At 35.4% G+C, this 20,282-nt stretch overlaps 1 protein-coding gene across 5 annotated transcripts; it reads left to right on the plus strand.

Annotated features, from left to right (window-relative positions):
* The first annotated feature begins 1,512 nt into the window (after positions 1–1,512).
* Positions 1,513–14,777, plus strand: LOC145086539 (protein CHROMATIN REMODELING 5-like). 5 transcript variants are annotated; one of them, XM_079024343.1, is made up of 33 exons: positions 1,513–1,760; positions 1,900–2,224; positions 2,370–2,513; positions 2,583–3,163; positions 3,269–3,336; positions 3,418–3,852; positions 3,946–4,170; positions 4,254–4,337; positions 5,625–5,684; positions 5,800–5,894; positions 6,432–6,483; positions 6,582–6,648; positions 7,023–7,116; positions 7,198–7,285; positions 7,378–7,512; positions 7,842–8,033; positions 8,104–8,171; positions 8,270–8,363; positions 8,479–8,603; positions 8,686–8,749; positions 9,035–9,253; positions 9,339–9,581; positions 9,725–9,835; positions 10,300–10,386; positions 10,534–10,716; positions 10,791–10,871; positions 10,938–11,189; positions 11,915–12,070; positions 12,245–12,422; positions 12,685–12,866; positions 13,052–13,423; positions 13,768–13,861; positions 13,946–14,777. In XM_079024343.1, the coding sequence occupies exons 4-33, from the start codon at positions 2,689–2,691 to the stop codon at positions 14,353–14,355; spliced, it is 4,989 nt and encodes a 1,662-aa protein (XP_078880469.1). In that variant the 5' UTR covers positions 1,513–1,760; positions 1,900–2,224; positions 2,370–2,513; positions 2,583–2,688; the 3' UTR covers positions 14,356–14,777. The 5 variants fall into 5 exon arrangements, with proteins under 5 accessions (XP_078880469.1, XP_078880473.1, XP_078880471.1 ...); XM_079024347.1 differs by having other exon boundaries at positions 2,589–3,163; XM_079024345.1 differs by having other exon boundaries at positions 1,905–2,224.
* The last annotated feature ends 5,505 nt before the right edge of the window (positions 14,778–20,282 follow it).

Genomic DNA, 20,282 nt, shown 5'->3' on the forward strand with positions numbered 1-20,282 from the left:
GAGTCCAAGGCCAAAAGTGCAAAAATAAAGGAGATTTAATAACAGAACACATACTAAGAACTAGGTGCTACAATTTTTTTGGACGAAGTCAAATTCAGCTTGTATTAGAAACTTTACATTCAAAAGGTTATGTATATGAGTATCATACAAATCATACAACCAATGAGTTAGAAGATCTATTTTGTGTTCATTTAATATCATTGAAGATCTGGTATGTATTTCCAAAGGTTGTGATGATGGATGCCACCTACATGACAAACAAGCGTTAATTTGTTTTCTGTTCATTTGTGTGTGTCACTTCAACAAACACAATATTTTCCATTGGTTTCAGGTTTATTGGTCAAGAAAAAGAATCTAATTTCATTTGGGCTTTGAATTATCTTAAGGTCATACTCGACGAATATGGTAGACCATGTGTGATCGTTACTGCTAGAGAGTTAGCATTGATAAATGTATGTACAAAAGTATTTCTGTTAGCCATTCAGTTACTTTGTAGATGACACATATCTCAAAGTATATTTAAGCATTGCAACCAAATGATGAATTATTTTAATGGAGTATGGTTGTATAAATACAATGCACGATTTGTTTCTGTTTGGACCAACCAAACTTTACACTTTCACAACCACACTAATAACATAGTTAAGAGTCAAAATGCAAATTAAAAAAAAATACTTTGATTCACAACATGCTAACTTAGATAGATTTTTATTACCGTATTGAACTTTTAGTGAAATTGCAACACACAACGATAAAAATTATTTTTGAAAAAAATAATTAAACTTGTATAGCATGTGAAGTGTTACTTTTGTGGAGTTATAACACCATGCCTGTACCCTCCAATCTTAGACCGATGCGTGTCATACCACACCTTACCACACTTTTGACCAACCACATTAGCTCCAACCTTAGATCGATGTGTGTCATACCACACCTTATCACACTTTTGACCAACCACATTAGCGCCACACCATTTTCCCCTCATCGTACAAAATTGGTGGGTGCCATACCACACTTTTATTTATTTATTTATTTTAATTAAATAAAATGTAATTTAATAATATATAATTATATAAAATTAATAAAAGAAAAGTACTCATTAATAAAAAAATACATAATAAACTAAAAACATAAAAAAAACATAATCGAAACATAGTAGAATAGTATGTGACACAACTACAATGTAGCAGACGAAGTAGATGACGATGAAGACATTTTAGAATTATGAATCGAATGTATATAGAAGTGTATGGTTTTTTTTTTTTTTTTTTTTTTTTTTTTTTTCTGAAAAAGAGTGGTCCGCAAATAAGAAAATTAAGTGCAGCAAAGGAGTCTCGTGGTGGTCATACCGCTCCTCCATCATACGATGTTGTGTTCACCGCACCAACGCAACATGGTGCTGTAGAGGCGCACTTAGACCGGTCTTAGGGCTTTGATTTTAGTGGTTAGTAGACGTTTTGTCTGACTCGTTAGTCAATATGTTTGATGCGAGCAAATTTGATCTCTAACTCGGTTCATAAAGAAAAGAATTGCTGACTCGGTAACGTTCACGTTTTTGCCCTTTGCCCTGATACCATCGGCATCACAGACGCTCCCATCTTGAACGAGACTTCACCCAACGCTGCTTCAGCCTCGCCGGACACCTCCTCCACCGTCGTCCTCTCCAGCGCCGTCCACCTCCTCGACCGCCTTCCTTCCCTCGAATTGCAATTCAAATACTCTCCTTTTATTCAACCTAACATTGACATCGAAGGAAACAGGTGATCTTCTAATTTGGATAACTCGATAGCTTAATTATGTGCCGATCTTTGTTCTTATGGATTCATTGTTTTGATTTGATATTAAGTTATCGATTGGTAGGGTACGAGTTTTTTAGTTTTATGATTGTTGTTTCTCCAGCTTAGGTTATTGGTTGATCAGTATTGTGTGTTTAGTTTTTGCCCACCATCTGTTCGCTAAAATTCTTCAGGGGCTGTTTGATGCTTCAATTTCTACTCTTCTTTCCCACTAATTGCACTGTGCGATTGGGCTTTTGCTACAACACAAGCTCTCAGTGTGTAATGCTTCGATTTATCATTTAGTGCCCATCATATGAAGAACACAAAGAATATCATACTTCCAAGATTCGGCTTTTGATACAACACAAGCTCTTAGTGTTTCACAAGTTTTGGGTGTTTGGCAGTGTGCAAACTCTGTAGCATACTTACAAGATTCTCCTCCAAATGTGAGTTTATCGCTTCTTTTTGTGCTTTAATTCATAGTACAGTGCACTTCAGTACGATAATCTTTTGAGGTTAATCACTAAAATGCCCAAAAGGGGATCATAAAGTCTACTATGTATGGTTAATTTGTTTTCATGATCATGACAGAGTGTTGTTCAAGAAGTTATACTGGTTGATGGTGTAGAAAAGTTATTAGTAAGAGAGAAAGAGCATTTGGTATTACTCTGAAAGAACTTGTGGAGTTCAATAAAAGAAACAGAAGATGGAGAAAAAACTTGCTGTGAGCATCTGGTATGTAATTTACTCCATATTTTGTTGTTTGCAATTGTTATATATTTGCGATATTCATTCATGGGACAGTTTCAGACGATGAATTAAATACAAGAGCCATGGTAGAACTATAGAAAGAGCCGAGAGCATTGATTTGGAAACAACTTTGAGAGTGGATAAAGGGTTTGCAACAAAGATGGAAGATGGACAATATCATGGTCATGGTGCAGCTGAGGATGATGATAGCTTATTGAATTTAACAACTTCTAATGCTACTACAAGGAAAACAACCGGGAGATGGGGATCAACATTTTGGAAGGACTGTCAACCCATGCATCAGAAGCATGGGTCAGAGGAATCAAAAAGCAGTTCTGCTTACAACAATGAAGACGGATCTGGCAATGATTTGTCAGATGTGGATAAGGCAAATAAGGGTCAAAATGTGGATGAGATGCTGTCTGATGATTACTACGAGTTGGATGGAGATGACCAAAGTGATTCAAAGCATCACAAGCTGTTAAATAATGCAGCTGCAGGTGGTTATAATTCAATGCCACAACGGGGAGTTTCTGCCAATAACTTGGTGTCTAGAAAGAAGTCAAAAGATTCATCTCGGGGTGCATACGTGGAAGATGCTGATTTTGAAGATGACGAGGAGGATGAAGAAGATGGTAACTTGATGTTGTTTGATGATATATATATATATATATATATATTCATGTGTGCTTCTCTTAAAGATATAAGATATGTACTTACATTTTCTTAATATACTGCAGAAGATGACCCTGCTGATGCAGATTTTGATCCCGACTTAGTCACCACAAGTGTTGGAAGAGGGAAGAAGGTTATTATTATTACTTGTACTTTATTTTGGCCTATGCGTATCTATTGGGTTTGAGGAGTAAACAAATTTTCAATCCTTCAGGGACATGATGATGACTGGGATGGTGAGGATTTGGATGAAGATAACTCTGAGGAGGATGAAATCGACATTTCAGAAGATGATTTTTATAAAAAACCAAGTGGTATGCAAAGGCAGAAGAGAGGGCGTAGTAGTTCAAAGTCTAGTAGAGAACCCAAACCATCTACATCTACATCTTTTAGCAGGAGGAAAAGAGGGAGAGCTTCATTTGATGAAGATGACTCATCGCCAGATGATGATTTAGACGATGATTTAGAAGAGGACTTCAAAAGTACAAGAAGGAAAAGCAGCCATCCTCGCAAAGACACATCTTTTCTTACAAAAGGTTCCGGAAGGATCAATGAAGTTAGAACTTCTACTAGATCAGTGCGGAAAGTATCATATGTTGAAAGCGAAAGTGAGGAGCATGATGACGATATCAAGAGAAAGGGCCACAAGGTGTGTAGAACTAGAATAGATTATACTTATAGTAGTCATGTGGTGTTGTTTATTATTAAAGCTTAATTTGTATATACCCTTTTGTGAGGTAAGGATGACATGGAAGAGGAAGATGGTGATTCGATTGAGAAGGTGCTATGGCATCAGCCAAAGGGCATGGCAGAAGAAGCTGCAAGAACCAACAGATCTACAGAGCCTTTACTGTTGAACCAATTATTTGACTCGGAGCCAGATTGGAACAATACTGAATTTTTTATCAAGTGGAAAGGCCAGTCACATTTGCATTGTCAATGGAAATCGTTTTCTGAACTACAAAATGTAAGTATTTCTGGTGTAATGTTATGATTATCATTCCCTTTTAATCATTTTTGTTTTTGTTTGTTTGTTTGTGGTCATCTCAGCTGAGTGGCTTTAAAAAGGTTATAAACTACACTAAGAAAATCATGGAGGAAATAAGGCATAGGAGAACAGTATCTCGTGAGGAGGTAATGGTTATTTCATGTTCTTAATATTTTTCCTTCTCTTATAAAATAAAATCAAATGGGGTTGTTTTATTTGTTTGATAGAGATTAGAGAAGCAGAGCCTTAATGTTTGCTTTGAAAGTTCATTTAGATTCCAACTCCCTCTGCCCCTCACATGCACCATACCTTATGCATGGAAGTTGTAGTCACTCATGGCACTTTGAATTATGGTTATGTTGTTCTGTTTCTTGGGTGTTACCACCGAATAAGGCAGATGTAAGCTATAAAGACACTCTTTTATGCCTCATAGCGTTTATTTAGCTCTATCATGAAGGCATGCACTTTGTTCTAGGGGTGAAGATTTTGATATGAATGAATGAAGCAGAACAAGGCTTAGTAGCTATATCAAGGATCTCTAAAATAAGTGGCTTTGACCTTAATCTATTTTTTAAATTGTTCTCTATGTCGTAGTGTATGAAGTATGAACATGTTTCCCCATGGAAGTTGTGCATATTGAGGAGTGTTAGGCCTATTAATTGCCATTTCATCTCGAACACAGTATAGCTGAATATGTGATTGGTAATCTATTCAAGAGAGTTTACTGTGTTGCATATAAAACTTATGACTAGAAAGTTTAGTACTATTTCTACAGAGGGAGAATCCTATAAATTTTAGGCAATTGTAAACCTTTTACTGCTTTACATTCATTTCACCTTGAATACTATATTTATATCTGCGCATGGTATTGGTAGTCTATTGTATGAAAGTTGACTAGTTTACAATCAAGAATTTACAAGCATTGTTTTGTGTTAAAGCATAGCACTTTCATTTTTTTTTCTTTTTAAGGTGTTGTACTACCAAAGCTACACAATTATAGCATTGTATTTTCAGATTGTTCTTAATTCACACATTATACTTTTAAAAAATCTACCCAATTGTAGCAGTGAAATTTGCTTCTTATTTTGCTGGCATTGCTATAATTCAATAGATTATAATTGGAAGAAATTAAAGTAGGATGCTATAACAAACAAATCAATTAAAGTACACTGCTATTTCTTGCATTTGACTCGATTTATGATTTGATGATCCTATTATTCCTAGTTCTATGTTCTTTATGAACTTCATCAAACCAAAATTATTTATGCCCTCTTTCACAACCCTGCATATTGGTTTGCAACATGATATTTTGCTTCCGTTCGTGTAAAACATCACTTATATTATCTACTTTTTGCTATCAAGAACTTATAGCCTTGTCATTTTTTTTTTCAAAGTGACCTGATTTTACTTATTTTGTATCCTTTTTTGGTTAGATTGAGGTCATTGATGTGAGCAAGGAGATGGATCTGGATCTTATCAAGCAGAATTGTCAGGTTTTATAGCTTATGCAATTTCGGTCATTCCTTTTTCTCCTTTCACACTGCTCTATGTAATTTTTTTTTTTTTTTTATTTTTTTATTTTTTTTATTTTTAAATTGCACCAATTAGGTTGAGAGAATAATTGCTGATAGAATCGGCAAAAGTTCAGAAGTGCCAGAGTATTTGGTTAAGTGGCAAGGACTCTCCTATGCTGAAGCAACATGGTATGTGGACACAGTTAACCTCTATGAATCTTGATTTTTTATTTCTCTCAGGTGTTGGTAGGTGGCACTATTTATTTATAATTATTTTATTCGTATTTTTTGCTGAGTAGCATGGCCTAGTAGTAATCAACAATTCACGTTTATGTTTGTTTCTATTAGCAGTCTAGTTTTACTCACACTGAGATGGACACACAGAAATAGAGGGAGTATAAACTCATTTTACCTTGTATGTAATAATGTATACAAAATTTTGTATATTGACTTTTATTCTAAAGTGCTCTTTTTTGGGATCTTTTGGGCTCAATCTTGTATTCTGCCATATCAGTGTTACAAGAGTATTTTTATTTTTGATTTTGGTCTAGCTGATATGCTCTAACTGATAACTGGTGGTTAGTTTGTGGTGCGTATTGTTATTTGATTTTTTTATGATTTGCTTATAGACACTGAAAAAGTAGGTTCCCGTGTGTTAATTTTTTCCCTAACCAATGAAAATGAGACATTGCAGCACATGCTTGTATTTAATTTTGATATTTTCAGGGAGAAGATTGATGATATTGCTTTTGCACAAGCAGCAATTGATGAATACAAGGTAATGTTTTAGTCTTAATGTGTTTGAGTTCAAGAAGGATTATTTGGGTATCCTTTTTATTCCATTATTGGTTTTTGATTTTGTCAATTTGGATGCAGGCTCGAGAAGCTGCCCTTGCAGCTGCACATGGAAAAATGGTAGATTTTCAACGAAGAAAGAGTAAAGGTATGTTATGTTTCAAGATGCAGTTTTTATTACTGATCATATTATAACGACAATCTAAGAATATGTTTCCTTGGACAAAATATACTACCATTTCTAAATCAAGAACACAGTCTAACATTAGATTTAAGAGGATAACAAGTATTAGTAAATTAAAAAACTGTCCATAAGTTTTCCTTGGCAACTTAAATAGATATTTTGAAAAATAACCTTCTGTAACACAAACAAATAAACTAACCCTAGAAGGATATTCATACTTTCAGTCTCATGGGTATGTGGTTTTTTTTATTTAGTGGCTCTTGTCTGTTACCCAACCTATCAAACATTAAGTCGGTTATTATTTTTTTTATTTAAATTATTACTTTTTATTCTTTTAGCAAGTTTGAGAAAACTTGATGAACAGCCGGATTGGCTAAAAGGCGGGAAACTGAGAGATTATCAACTTGAGGGGTTGAATTTTCTTGTTAATAGGTATGTGATACAGATACCTCCATTAGGGTTAGGTAATTGCTTTATTTAAAGCTGTACTTATTAACAATATTCACAGTGCAGTTGGAGAAACGATACAAATGTGATATTAGCTGATGAAATGGGTCTTGGGAAAACGGTTCAATCTGTTTCTATGCTTGGTTTCCTCCAGGTATTCATATATCTTAATTTCTCACATGTTTCTGCCAAATTGCTTCACAAAGTGATTAAAAATAGTTTTTTTTTTTCTTTTTTTTTTTACAGAACTCACAACAAATTCATGGGCCGTTTCTTGTTGTTGTTCCTTTATCAACCTTGTCAAATTGGGCTAAAGAATTCAGAAAGTGGCTTCCTGATATGAACGTGATCGTATATGTTGGGACCCGTGCTAGCCGAGAGGTATGTTAGTTAACCATGGTTATTTTTTGTGTTCCTTCCATACAAACCTTTTCCATAATTGGAATTCACGATTCCATTCCATAGTTGCCAAATGGATGAAATTCATTTCTGTTGCATAACATTAGCAAGGGGTAGCTTTGTGAGTGAGTGAATATTGGTTTGGAATTTGGATGACATTGTTATAAATAAATATTATTGGGTACGACAATGCTGTCTGTAATAGGAAGAAATGGAAATAGGGATGAAAAACAAATCAATGGAAGTACGTTGGTTGCTATTTGTTTGTTGTAGGTCAGATTATTTGAAATGAATTCCTTTTTCATGCATAGGTTTGTCAGCAGTATGAGTTTTTCTCTGATATGAACACTGGTGGAACTACAAAGTTTGATGCCCTATTGACTACCTATGAAGTTTTACTAAAGGACAAGATGGTTCTATCAACAATTAAGTGGAACTATCTTATGGTTGATGAAGCACATAGATTAAAAAATAGCGAAGCTTCATTATATACATCACTCAAGGTACAAAAGTTCTTCTCTGTCTCTGTCTTTGTTTTGCTTGATTCTTAGTTGGTTACTACTTGTTTCACAGGAATTCAGCACGAAAAACAAGCTTCTTATTACTGGGACTCCCTTGCAAAACAGTGTTGAAGAACTATGGTATGGTAATTTTTATCTATCTTTTATTGGAGTGCCAGTTGTTTTCTCAACTATCAAATAAATAACCCTGATATATGTATACTTTTGTATTATGGCAGGGCGTTGCTTCACTTTCTGGACTCTGATAAATTCAATAGCAAGGATGAATTCGTTCAAAACTACAAGAACCTGAGCTCATTCAATGAGATTGAGGTGGGAATAATTATTATACTTTTAACATACATATACATCCTTTCCTTTTGCATTTATTTAGTAAGGGTAAAAAGTGAGATGATATTTTATACTTAATAATAATTTGTGTACATAGCTTGCGAATCTTCATATGGAGTTGCGGCCCCACATTCTGCGAAGAGTTATAAAGGATGTGGAGAAGTCCTTGCCCCCAAAGATCGAGCGTGTTCTCCGGGTTGAGATGTCCCCTCTACAAAAACAGTAATATTCTCTTTCTATTTCTATTTCTCCCCATGGGATCTTGCCACCTAACTGACTGACTGCTTTATAATTTATTTGTCAGGTATTACAAATGGATTCTTGAACGCAACTTTCATGACCTCAACAAAGGTGTACGTGGAAATCAGGTTAGCTAGTATTCATGTGAATAAAAAGATATATTAAGATGTTTATTGCCTGTGTTATAGAGAGAGAAACATGTTGATGTTAAATTCATTTTTGAAATAATTTCTGTGCTAATATTAGCCTAATACTTTTTATAAAATACAACGTTTCAGTTTTCTTTATAATATAATATAATCGGTGCTGTTATTTTTTTAGACATACAGTTGTCCTTGTCCATATAATAGTTAAATAAATATTGACTTGCGTGCGTCTCGTCTCATCTCATCTAATCTGTTGCAAATGTTGAGGTTTCCCTTCTGAACATTGTGGTGGAGTTGAAGAAATGCTGTAATCATCCATTCCTGTTTGAAAGCGCTGACCATGGTTATGGTTATGGTGGAGACTCTGCTATTAGCGGTAGCAGTAAACTGGAGCGGGTAATTCTTAGCAGTGGAAAGCTAGTTATCCTTGACAAGCTTCTTGACAGACTTCATGAGACACATCACCGGGTTCTAATATTTTCACAAGTATGTTGTAATAGTAAAATGATTTTGCACACTTGGTTATTCCTTCCATCCTTGTATTAATATATGTATATATAATGCATTGCAGATGGTTAAGATGTTGGATATTCTAGCGGAATACCTATCAATTAAGGGGTTCAAGTATCAGAGACTTGATGGAAGTACAAAGGCTGAGGTCCGGCATCAAGCCATGGAGCATTTTAATGCGCCTGGCAGTGATGATTTCTGCTTCCTTCTTTCTACTCGTGCCGGTGGTTTAGGTATCAACCTTGCAACAGCAGACACAGTAATCATATTTGACTCTGACTGGAATCCTCAAAATGATCTCCAGGTATCTATTTCCTTATTTCAAACATTTTCTCTTCTTTTTACTCATTTTGAATTAACTATATGCTTCTTTTTACTCTTATCTTTATATGCTTCTTTTTACTGATTATGAAGATTTCCCTCATATTATTAATCTTGTGTATGTAGGCAATGAGCAGAGCCCATAGAATCGGACAACAGGAGGTTGTTAATATCTATAGGTTCGTGACAAGCAAGAGTGTTGAGGAAGACATCTTGGAGCGTGCAAAAAAGAAGATGGTATGTATCGTTATGCTCTTTTAACTACCAATTTGCATAATCTCTTATTTACTCTAGGTTGATACATTATTTTGATAATGTGAACTGTAAATATATATATTATTATATTTTCGTTTGAAGGGTTTAATGCAAGTTTGATTTTTTAATTTGCAATTCTCTATATTACAACATTGTTTTTTGAAAGATCTACCCAGCTATAATAAACAAAGCAGTTTCAGCGGACAGATTTTTCAAAATAATATCTTAATTGGGTAGATTTTTGAAAGTAGGAAAAAAATTGCAAGTACAAAGGTGTAATAGAAAGAAATGAAAGTAGGATGCTATAATAAACAAGTAATTGAAAGTAGGTTTCATTTAGCCTTTCTTTGAACAAGTTTCAAGTATCAACATGCACTTTTGCTTTCTTCTTTGAATACCAGCACGAATATGCTTGTTTTTCTTATGTTTGGATTTGTTCTTTTCAGGTACTTGACCATTTGGTTATTCAGAAACTAAATGCAGAGGGAAGATTGGAGAAGAAAGAAGCGAAAAAAGGGAGTGCATTTGACAAGGTATTGTATTGATCACAATCACAAGTATGTGTATGCATGCTTTTAGTAGTTATGTATATTTGTGTGTGTGTGTGTGTGGTATGAAAAGAAGCCATTAATGAGTTGTAAGGAGTCACACACATGTTGATGTTGGTGTTATGGTTCCAGAATGAGTTATCAGCTATTTTAAGATTTGGGGCGGAGGAACTGTTTAAAGAAGATAAAAATGAGGAAGAAAGCAAAAAGCGGCTTCTGAGCATGGATATTGATGAGATTCTTGAAAGGGCAGAGAAGGTTGAACAGAAAGGTGCTGAAGACGAGGCAGGACATGAATTGCTGAGTGCATTTAAGGCAAGAATATCATAAAATTTCTCTTCTTTCCACCGTTATATCATGTGATAACAATTCCTCATTTGATTTGGCAGGTTGCAAATTTCTGCTCTGCTGAAGATGATGGAAGTTTTTGGAGTCGCTGGATAAAACCTGATGCCATCTCACAGGCTGAGGTGTGTGTGTGTATTATTATTTTTTTTTTTTTGAGAATGTGTATTTATTTATTATAATAAATGTAGGAAGCCTTAGCCCCTCGAGCTGCAAGGAACAGCAAGAGTTATGCTGAGGCGACCCCATCTGAGAGAAATAGTAACAAAAGGAAAAAGAAGGGTGTTGAATTACAACTACAAGAGAGAGGAATAAAACGCCGAAAGGCTGCTGCTGATTATTCTACTTATCAACCACCTGCACTTGAGGGAGCTTCTGCTCAAGTCAGAGGCTGGTCATATGGGAGCTTACCAAAGAGAGATGCTACACGTTTTTTTCGTGCAGTGAGTCTCCCTCTCTTTATAATTTACATATTTTTTTTATATGCTCAGCAGTCCTTTTTAAATGCTGAAAATGAGCTCATGTTCATGATTTTTCTCTAAACTAGCACCCTTTGGCTACATTCTTTCTTGCATTTTATGAGCAAGGGTAGAGGCATATTTCTATTTCTATTATGCAAAGTTGTTATTGAAATCTTGTATGATTGTAAAATGGAGCTTATGAAGAGTGAAGACATTGCCTTGTATATTGAGTTTATTATTAATTAATCAATTTATGAATAATGTATAGATTTACGATCATATTTTAAAAAATATTTCATCAACTGCGTTTACAAGCTTTTAATCTTAGTATATGATAACAATTTTTTTTTTTTTTTTTTTTTTTTGTGAGAATTCCTTGAAATAGATTTTCATAAAAAATGTTCTTTGGTTATGTGGACTACTATATCTAATTTGCGTTTTACCTTTTTTCTGTTGTATATTCACAGTTAGCAATAGTTTGAATATAATTAGCAAGAAATAACACCATACTTTGATTTATGTGTTTATTATCGCATCCCACTGTTGCTTGAAAAATTCAAATAAGTAAAAAAATTGAAGGTATGAAGTTTTTTCAAAGTAGAAGAAAAAGTGACACGTGTAATGGAAAGAAATAAATGAAAGTAGGTTGGTAGTTGTTAACAGCCTTTGAAGATGAGTTTGTATCCTAACAAAAATGATGGATCCAGGTGAAAAAGTTTGGAAACGATAGCCAAATCAGCTTAATAGCTGCAGAGGTTGGTGGGTCTGTTGAAGCTGCTCCAGTAGATGCACAGGTTGAGCTTTTTGATGCTTTAGTAGATGGTTGCAGAGAAGCAGTTAAAGGAGGAAGTATGGATGCAAAGGTAAAATTCTCTTTCTCTTTCTCGTCCATTCCAAAGACAAAGACATAAATGCCCTCTTTATATAGATAGCTCTATAAAGTTAGGTTGTTGAAAGGCAACATAACATGATGGTTTGCAGGGATTGTGGTTAACTAACCTAAAAATGAATTTTGTTTTGATGTTTAATGAAATCAGGGGCCATTGTTGGACTTTTTTGGTGTTCCTGTGAAGGCTGATGATGTATTGAGCCGAGTGGAAGAACTTCAACTCCTTGCAAAACGAGTAAACCGCTACAATGATCCAATCTCACAGTTTCAGGCTTTGATGTACCTCAAACCTGCAACTTGGTCTAAAGGTTGTGGCTGGAACCAGAGTAAGTTTCTCTTCTTTTCTTTCTCTTCTCTTTGGGTTCGTTGGCTGTAGGAACTTTTATATCATTTTTTAACATTATATGTAATCACAACATAAACTTTTAAGTGATCACTTATAATCAATGATTTTTTTTACACACAAGAGATTGAGATTGAGATTGTAATAAAAGATATATATTTTCTAGTTTGTGTGAAGAAATTGGAGTTCAATTGAACAATACCAAAAACACTAGGTAGGTAAATGGTTGTGATTTTTTTTTTCAGAGGATGATGCAAGACTGCTGCTAGGGATTCACTATCATGGATTTGGGAACTGGGAAAAGATACGGATGGATGAAAAGCTTGGGCTCTTGAAGAAGATTGCTCCTGTGGAACTTCAACACCATGAAACTTTCCTACCACGAGCTCCCCAATTAAAAGAAAGAGCTTCTCAACTTCTTGAAATGGTACTTGCTTGCTTGATTTCACTCTTAATTTTTTATGCTTGCTTTGGCTTTTTGTTATTAATAATCATTGACGTTCATGTTGTAGCTTCTACCACAGTTGTATATCCTTAATTCTGAATAAATAATGCTCTACTATTTGGCGTGATTGATATATGATATGATTGAGTGATTTTTGTTTGTTTAAGGAACTTGTGGCTGTTGGTGGCAAGGCCTCTGGGACCAAAGGGGGTCGAAAGGGCACTAAAAAGCAAAAAGATCAATTTCCAAATCACAACAACCCAATTTCTCGCACTAGAGGCAAACAGTGGAAACCAGGCTCAGGGTCTCCTGAAGCAAAACTCCCAAAAAATAAAATCAAAATGACACGTGGCACTGGCAAGAAAACTGAGCCCTTGGTTAAAGAGGAAGGTGAGATGTCAGACACTGAAGAAGTGTATGAACAGTTCAAAGAAGTTAAATGGATGGAATGGTGTGAAGATGTCTTGACTGAAGAAAAAAAGACACTTGAGCGTCTTCATCGCCTACAAACCACCAGTGCAGATCTTCCCAAGGAAAAGGTACACTCCTTTCCTTCATTTCATTTGTTTGTTGTACAATATTCCAAAGTCGAAATCACTTTTCACTGCTGTAATCCTAGTAAGAAAAAAATTTGCAAATACAATGTCGCATGGAATCGTTTGTTTGTTAGAAAAAGTCACTTAATTTTAGCTAGCAAGTAGAAAACAACTTTCACTTCCACTATGAAGGAGAAGGATAACAACAATGTTATCATTGAATGAATTTTGCAACCACATGACATAATTAGTACCTTTTAAGGAAAAAGGTTGTTTGTAGTAGCTGTGCTGTTTCAATACCCCCTTTTTTTTTTTTAATATCATTTCTTTCTTTACTTTGTGTTCAGGTTCTTTCGAGAATTAGAAATTATTTGCAGCTTCTCGGGCGAAAAATTGATCAAATTGTTATTGACCATGAGGAGGATCCGTATAAACAAGAAAGTATGTATGCCAAACTTATTTATTTATTTGTTTATTTATCCTTGGTTAAACGGGCCATAACATTTTTTTGGATAATGAAATCAGAGATGACAACACGTCTATGGAACTATGTGTCCACCTTCTCAAATCTATCGGGTGCCAAACTTCAACAAATCTATTCCAAACTGAAACAAGAGAGAGACTCAGCAGCAGGAGTAGGAGTGGGCCCTTCCCAAATCAACGGAGGAGGACGAGGTTTCAGAAACGATTCATACCACCAATCATCATCCACATCCACATTAGTCCACAAAGGCCTTGACACTGCAAAATTCGAAGCATGGAAAAGAAGAAGACGGGCCGAATCCGACCCAAACACCCATTTCCAACCACCACCACACCAAAGACCTCCCTTTGCTAACGGGACCCGTTTACCCGACCCAAGTATCGGAATCCTCGGGGCAGCCCCATCCGCCCGCCCACCTGCTTTCGGTCAAAGACAAGGAGGCTTCACGTGAGTGAGTTATATATATTATATATATTTTACAGTTTAGGCCTGTTTTAGGGAGGGAGAGGTTATTATTGGTTTCGCCCTACCCTGGTTGCAAACCTTTTTCTGGTTTTTCTTACAACTATTATTTTCGGAAGCCTGTCCACAAACAATAAAAAGATGGTGGTGGTGGTGGTGGTTAACCGATGAGAAACAAAGGGAAAAGTAAATGGAATTGATGCAAGTGCAACCATAAAGTTTTTGCTTTTTTATTTTTTTTGCCTTGGTTCGTTCGTATCTCTTTTTCTCTTATATATATAGTGGCAGTCGGTAGTTCACTTCACGCTTAACGGATTTCGTAGCTCCATTTTGAGATATATTACCAAACAAACAATTTTATGTATCTCCCAAATTCAAATTGTATACTATCCGCATCTGGTTTTTGGTTAACCTAGCTTTTACTTTTATACTATCCTCTTGCAGTTGCAGGAGTTTACAATCCATAAATCTGACATGCCACTCTGTTATTACCCTTTTTACTAGCATTGTTACAATTTTTATTTATTATTTAACTCACTCTTTAGTTTTTTCCTAATTAAGGTATTGTATTTGTATAGCTGAATATTACATTATAGATGTGAAAATTGTTTTATATATTCATGATATTGGCTACATTTTTTCAAAATACAATTTTATAATACAAGAACAGAAAGTACATTCAACATCTATCAACAAATTAACTCTCTTACTCAAAATGGTTTATCTGATATTAACTTTGGAGGCAATCTGATGAACTTGTTAATTGCCTACTATTAGGTATTCATTCTTTTCCACCCAATTTGGTATTCATTCTCAGCTTATGAAACTCATGCAGTTTTTAACTTATGCTTGCTTAAGAAAGCCATATTCCCATGAATGAACCTTTAACTAGTGTAAACTGCTTTTTCAAGGAATAGTCTCATAGAGTACTAGTTCCTCTTTCTGCTAGTTTCAATATTCAGTCCAGTGCTTTTCTACTGTTTTTGATGTGTTAGTTGTTACTTAGTTCAAAGTAAATCTCTTGTCTATTTATTCATAAGCTCGCCCGTGATAGTAAACTTTTTGTTAGATTTGATGAAAATAAATGTTATGTTCAGAATTTGGGGGTATTTCTTTTTGATTTAGATGTTAATGCTTCTAATGCAACTTGTTTTGCTTCTAAATATACTTGGCATAGTCCTTTATGACATCCTTCAGATCAAGTGCCTTTTGTTTTAACAGACTCTCTTTGCTTGAAAAATGAAATTATCCAACCTTGTTAAATTTGTCACAGGGCAAAACAGACTCGTGATCCTTTTCCTTTAAGTGATCACAAGTCTAGTGAGGTTAGGAGATTAATTCATCGTGATGTGTAGGGTCCTTATAGGATTCAAAGTAAGGAAGGTTTTAAATATTTTTTTAACCATTGTTGATGATTATTTATTCCAGGTTGTTTGGGTGTTCCTTTTAAAATCAAAAGAAGTTTTTGAAACTTTTTAAAGTTTTACCAAACTTAAAAAAATAGATTTGGAAAAAAAAATGTGAAAACAATTAGAAGTTATAATGGTTCTGAATTTATAAATTCTTAGTCTGATAACTTTGTTAAAATTGAAGGAATTGTCCATCGAAACATTTGTGTATTCTGCTCAACAAAATGACATTATTGAGAAGAAACATAAACATTTACAGAATGTTTCTAGATCCTTATTGTTTCAAGGGGGAATTCCTCTTTTTCTGTAGTCTGAAACAATTCTTACAACTGCTTATTTGATTAATAGACTTCCCTCATCTGTATTAAAGGAGAAGTCTCTATTTGAAATCATTTATGTCCATACTCCAGGTCTTGATCATTTGAGGAATTTTGGATGTTTGTGTTTTGCTACAAAGCTAAAATTAACAGATAAATTTGAATCTAGAGCAGAAAAATACATTTTTGTTGGTTATTCTATGTTAAAAAAAGCTTACAGACTTTATAGCCATAAAAAAAGTATATCTTTTCTTTTCAAGAGATATTATGTTATATGAACACATTACATATATTTCCCTTTAAAATGTAATCTCAATCAAATGTTCAATCTAATTTTATAGGTTCTTATCACTTTAGTTTTTTTAATCCTTTTTTTTTTGTTTTGTGAATATACTAATAGTGGTCCCAATGATGTTATTCCAGGTTCCTTAGAATCTAACCAAAATGAGCAACTCAGTGAATATTTTTAAGGCCATAACATGTTTACGTATAAGTATCTTCTTATTGATCAATCTCAAAAGAAAACATATAAAAGAAAATAACTGTCAGTCAAAAAAAAAAAAACTAGCAAACAAATAAGGAAATAAATAATCAAATAATAACTAATCTTATCAACTATGGCTAACTGTATTATAAATAACATAATCTGAAGCTTTTTTTGTAACAATCCGAAAATTTTAGACCTAGCATGGTCTAAAACCTAACCAAGTACAAGTGAACACATTGCAATCCTTGTTGCATTGTGTCCTCTATGCCTTAAGGGCATGATTATAAACTAATAACTAAGTATAGTTTAATACCTATATTAAGTTAAGCTAATATATGACAACATAAGTTAAAAGTTAAAAGTTTAAACCATAAAATAACCCACCATATATGTGTTTTATAACCCACCATATATGTGTTTTCGGTCATATACTACTAGAACAAGTGGTTTTCGGTCCCAAGATATTAAAAACAATTATATTTCGGTCCAACAAATTAAAGCAAAAGTAGTTTTCGGTTTTAGAATGAGGAAACATAGAGATTTCGGTCTTATAGGACCGAAATCACCCCTTGTATGGCCGGGAACATAACCAAAAGTCCATTAAGGACCGAAACCCAAAACTAAAGGCCCTTTAAGGCCAAAATCACAATTCTATATATATTTGATCAACCGCAAACACTCTTCATTTCTCATTTTGTGCACCGAAATCCCTCTCATTTTGCTCTCAAAAGTCATCTGTAAACCTTCATATCTTCATAAAATATTGCCAGATCTTCTTATTTCCACCAAGAACACCAAGAATGTGACAACCCAAAGTTTATTCCGTCAATATAACCCGTTTCCGTTAATGAAATATTCTATTTTATAAAAGTTCCGTTAATCTGGAGTCGACAAATAAATAAATGTTTTATTTATTTATATTTTATGTTTTTATCGTCGTAATAAGATAAATAAAAACACGTAATATTACATTTCCATTTAATTGGAAAAAGTTATTTTTATTACGACCATTTAACCGGATAAAATGTTTAAACCTCGTTAAACATAAGTATCGGGTAGTCGTATACCGGGTACAACACCCAAGCCTTATATAAAGGAGGGTGGACACTCCATAGAAACCTTTTACCACACTAGACCCACTTTCTCTCTCTACTCTCTCTCCTCAAGTCCGATTTCATCCAAAAACCGCAAGTTTCCGCCTCCAAAACGTATGTTCTCTTACCCTAACTTGTTCTAGACATCATTGCTTAGTGTTTTAACTCAAAAATCATGCAAGAAGGCTGAAAAAGAGGAGTTTACGGCCTAAGAACCTCCTTAGGCCGTAAACCCCTAAAATGATACCAAAAGTGCCAAATTTCTTCCCCTTAAGCTTAGAAACTAGTTTTGGACCTAACCTAGAAGTGTTTGAACCTTGAATCATCAAATGTTAGGGCTTGAAAGAGGGTTTACGGTCCAAGCACATGCTTAGACCGTAAACACCCTCTAAACTTGCAAACCAAGCCCAAAACACTTCCAAACCACATTTAGACTTAAGATATGGCTTAGGGACTTGCTATTTCGGACTTGGAACACCTAAACACCAACAATTGAAGGGTAAACTAGAGTTTACGGCCCAAGCATATGCTTAGACTGTAAACTCCCCTAAAACATGCCAAATGAAAGTTTAAGCCCCCTAAAAAGCCTTATACCCTCACTAGAACTTGTTAGGAATGAGCCAAGGGCCTTGTAATCAAAGAATGAGGGTATCCAAGAGTTTACTACCGTAAACCATGGGGTTTACGTCCGTAAACTCCCAAGGAGTGGTCCTTGGACCGTAAACTCCAAGGGAGTACCCTCCTTTGACCTTAAACACCCCTATAGCCTTATATATTACCTTATAACCACTTCTAGAACCACAAAAGGCTTGAAATCACTCACTTATACTCCTCCCATGAGTTTACGGCCGTAAACTCATGGGGGATGTGGTCTCCCAACCGTAAACTCACTTAAGGTGAGTTTTAGAAGGGTAAACTCCATAGTGAGGTCTTATACTCCTTCCTTGCAACCCATTAGCCTTCTAGCACTCAACCATAAGACCTTTAATCACATTAGGATGCCTATATGTGTTTAATTAGAGTTTAAATCACTAATTACTTGTAAACATATGTCTTCATATGTTACTAGGGTCATAAAGGGGTAGGGGATACAAGTAAAATACAAGGAAATTGTAACACCGTGAATTTCAAAATAATTTTTCGCAATATAAAAACATTTCCCATTTAATTTCATAAAAACATTAAGTTTCAAATTCCAATCTGTATCATACAAATCCCAAGATCACATAAATATATCAAAAGTCCCCTGCGTGTGTACAGATCAAGCCGGCGCCTTCCCACGGTCATCGCTAGTACCTGAAACAACAACACTAACACTGTAAGCATGAAGCTTAGTGAGTTCCCCAAAATACCACACATAAAACACATATTAGCCACTCGAGGATATAACTCTATGGGTCCGTGCACCCAACTCTGTGAACCCTCAGGTTCTAACTCTAGGAACCTTCCGGTTCCAACTCTGTAATCATGCACAGCATAAATCACATAGAAATAATGCAGTACAACACATAGCATACACATAACATACATACACTAACACATAGCTCTGATTACCTACTCAAGGTAAAGTATAGTGAGAAGACTCACCTCGCGTATCTCGGTATCTCACGAATCCTGGAAATCCCTCGTGCTTGATCCTCCGAGCTCTAATCCTCCTATAACGTCACATGACTCTAATTAACACTTTTTATCTCTAATGTTGACTATCCCTAAGAAGTCAACACAGGTCAACGGTCAACGGTCAACTTTGACCGGACTCGGCGAGTGCACACGGCAACTCGGTGAGTCTAGACGTTCTCACCAACTCTCTAGGATTCCCTTTCTACACGTCGAGTACTCCCCCTGACTCGACGAGTTTCACCTGGCAGAAATCGCGGGGCCACCCCGACTCAACTCGCCGAGTCTCAAGAACGACTCGACGAGTCCCAGATCGACTCAGTCCACTTGACAACCCTCTCTAACTCGCCCTGACTCACTGAGTCAACCCATGACTCGACTGGACCACTCACTGGCCGGTCCAAGGCAATCTTCAAGCTACTCGCCGAGTCTGCTCATCAGACTCGGCGAGTCCATGCCATGCAATCACTCAAACTTGCTTCTAAGGTCAGATCTATTCCAACAATTCATAGATCTGGCCTTCCTAGACTGATTCACCACGTAAAGCCCCAGACTTGGTGCATAAACAACCTCTATATGACCATATATGAAGAATTATCAACAATTATCACTACTCAAGGTCATAACCTCCATTTTTCTCTATAAAGCTTGATGAATGAGGCTCTCTGGACCTCTATGGATCCAGATCCAAAGTCTCATCACTAGCAAGGGACTATTTGGCCATCCAATCAACTCAACAAGGTCACAAGAAACCCTAAAATCAATTATACTTCACAAAATAGGAGATGAGCCGAAATCATACCTTTAGATTGAAGGGCTAAGCTTCAAATCCACAGAATAGCAATCTCCTTTGTCTCCTCTTGGCTAGAACCTCCCTCTTCTTTGCTAAACAACACACAAATGTCAAGAAATGCTTCCTTTCTCTCTCAAATCGCTAAGGCACTCTAGGGTTTCTCTCTATGGACTGTTGGGTGCAAATGACGGCCATAAGG

This window comes from Lactuca serriola, chromosome 2, assembly GCF_051521515.1.
Source record: "Lactuca serriola cultivar US96UC23 chromosome 2, Lser_US96UC23_V15, whole genome shotgun sequence".
NCBI classification, from domain to species: Eukaryota; Viridiplantae; Streptophyta; class Magnoliopsida; order Asterales; family Asteraceae; genus Lactuca; species Lactuca serriola.

Bases quoted from the DNA above. Each gene is read 5' to 3' on its own strand.
- LOC145086539 (XM_079024343.1), top strand. From the start codon at position 2,689: ATGGAAGATGGACAATATCATGGTCATGGTGCAGCTGAGGATGATGAT. The intron at 3,164-3,268 runs GTAACTTGATGT...AATATACTGCAG, and splicing joins CGAGGAGGATGAAGAAGATG to AAGATGACCCTGCTGATGCA. The intron at 10,872-10,937 runs GTGTGTGTGTGT...TAATAAATGTAG, and splicing joins ATGCCATCTCACAGGCTGAG to GAAGCCTTAGCCCCTCGAGC.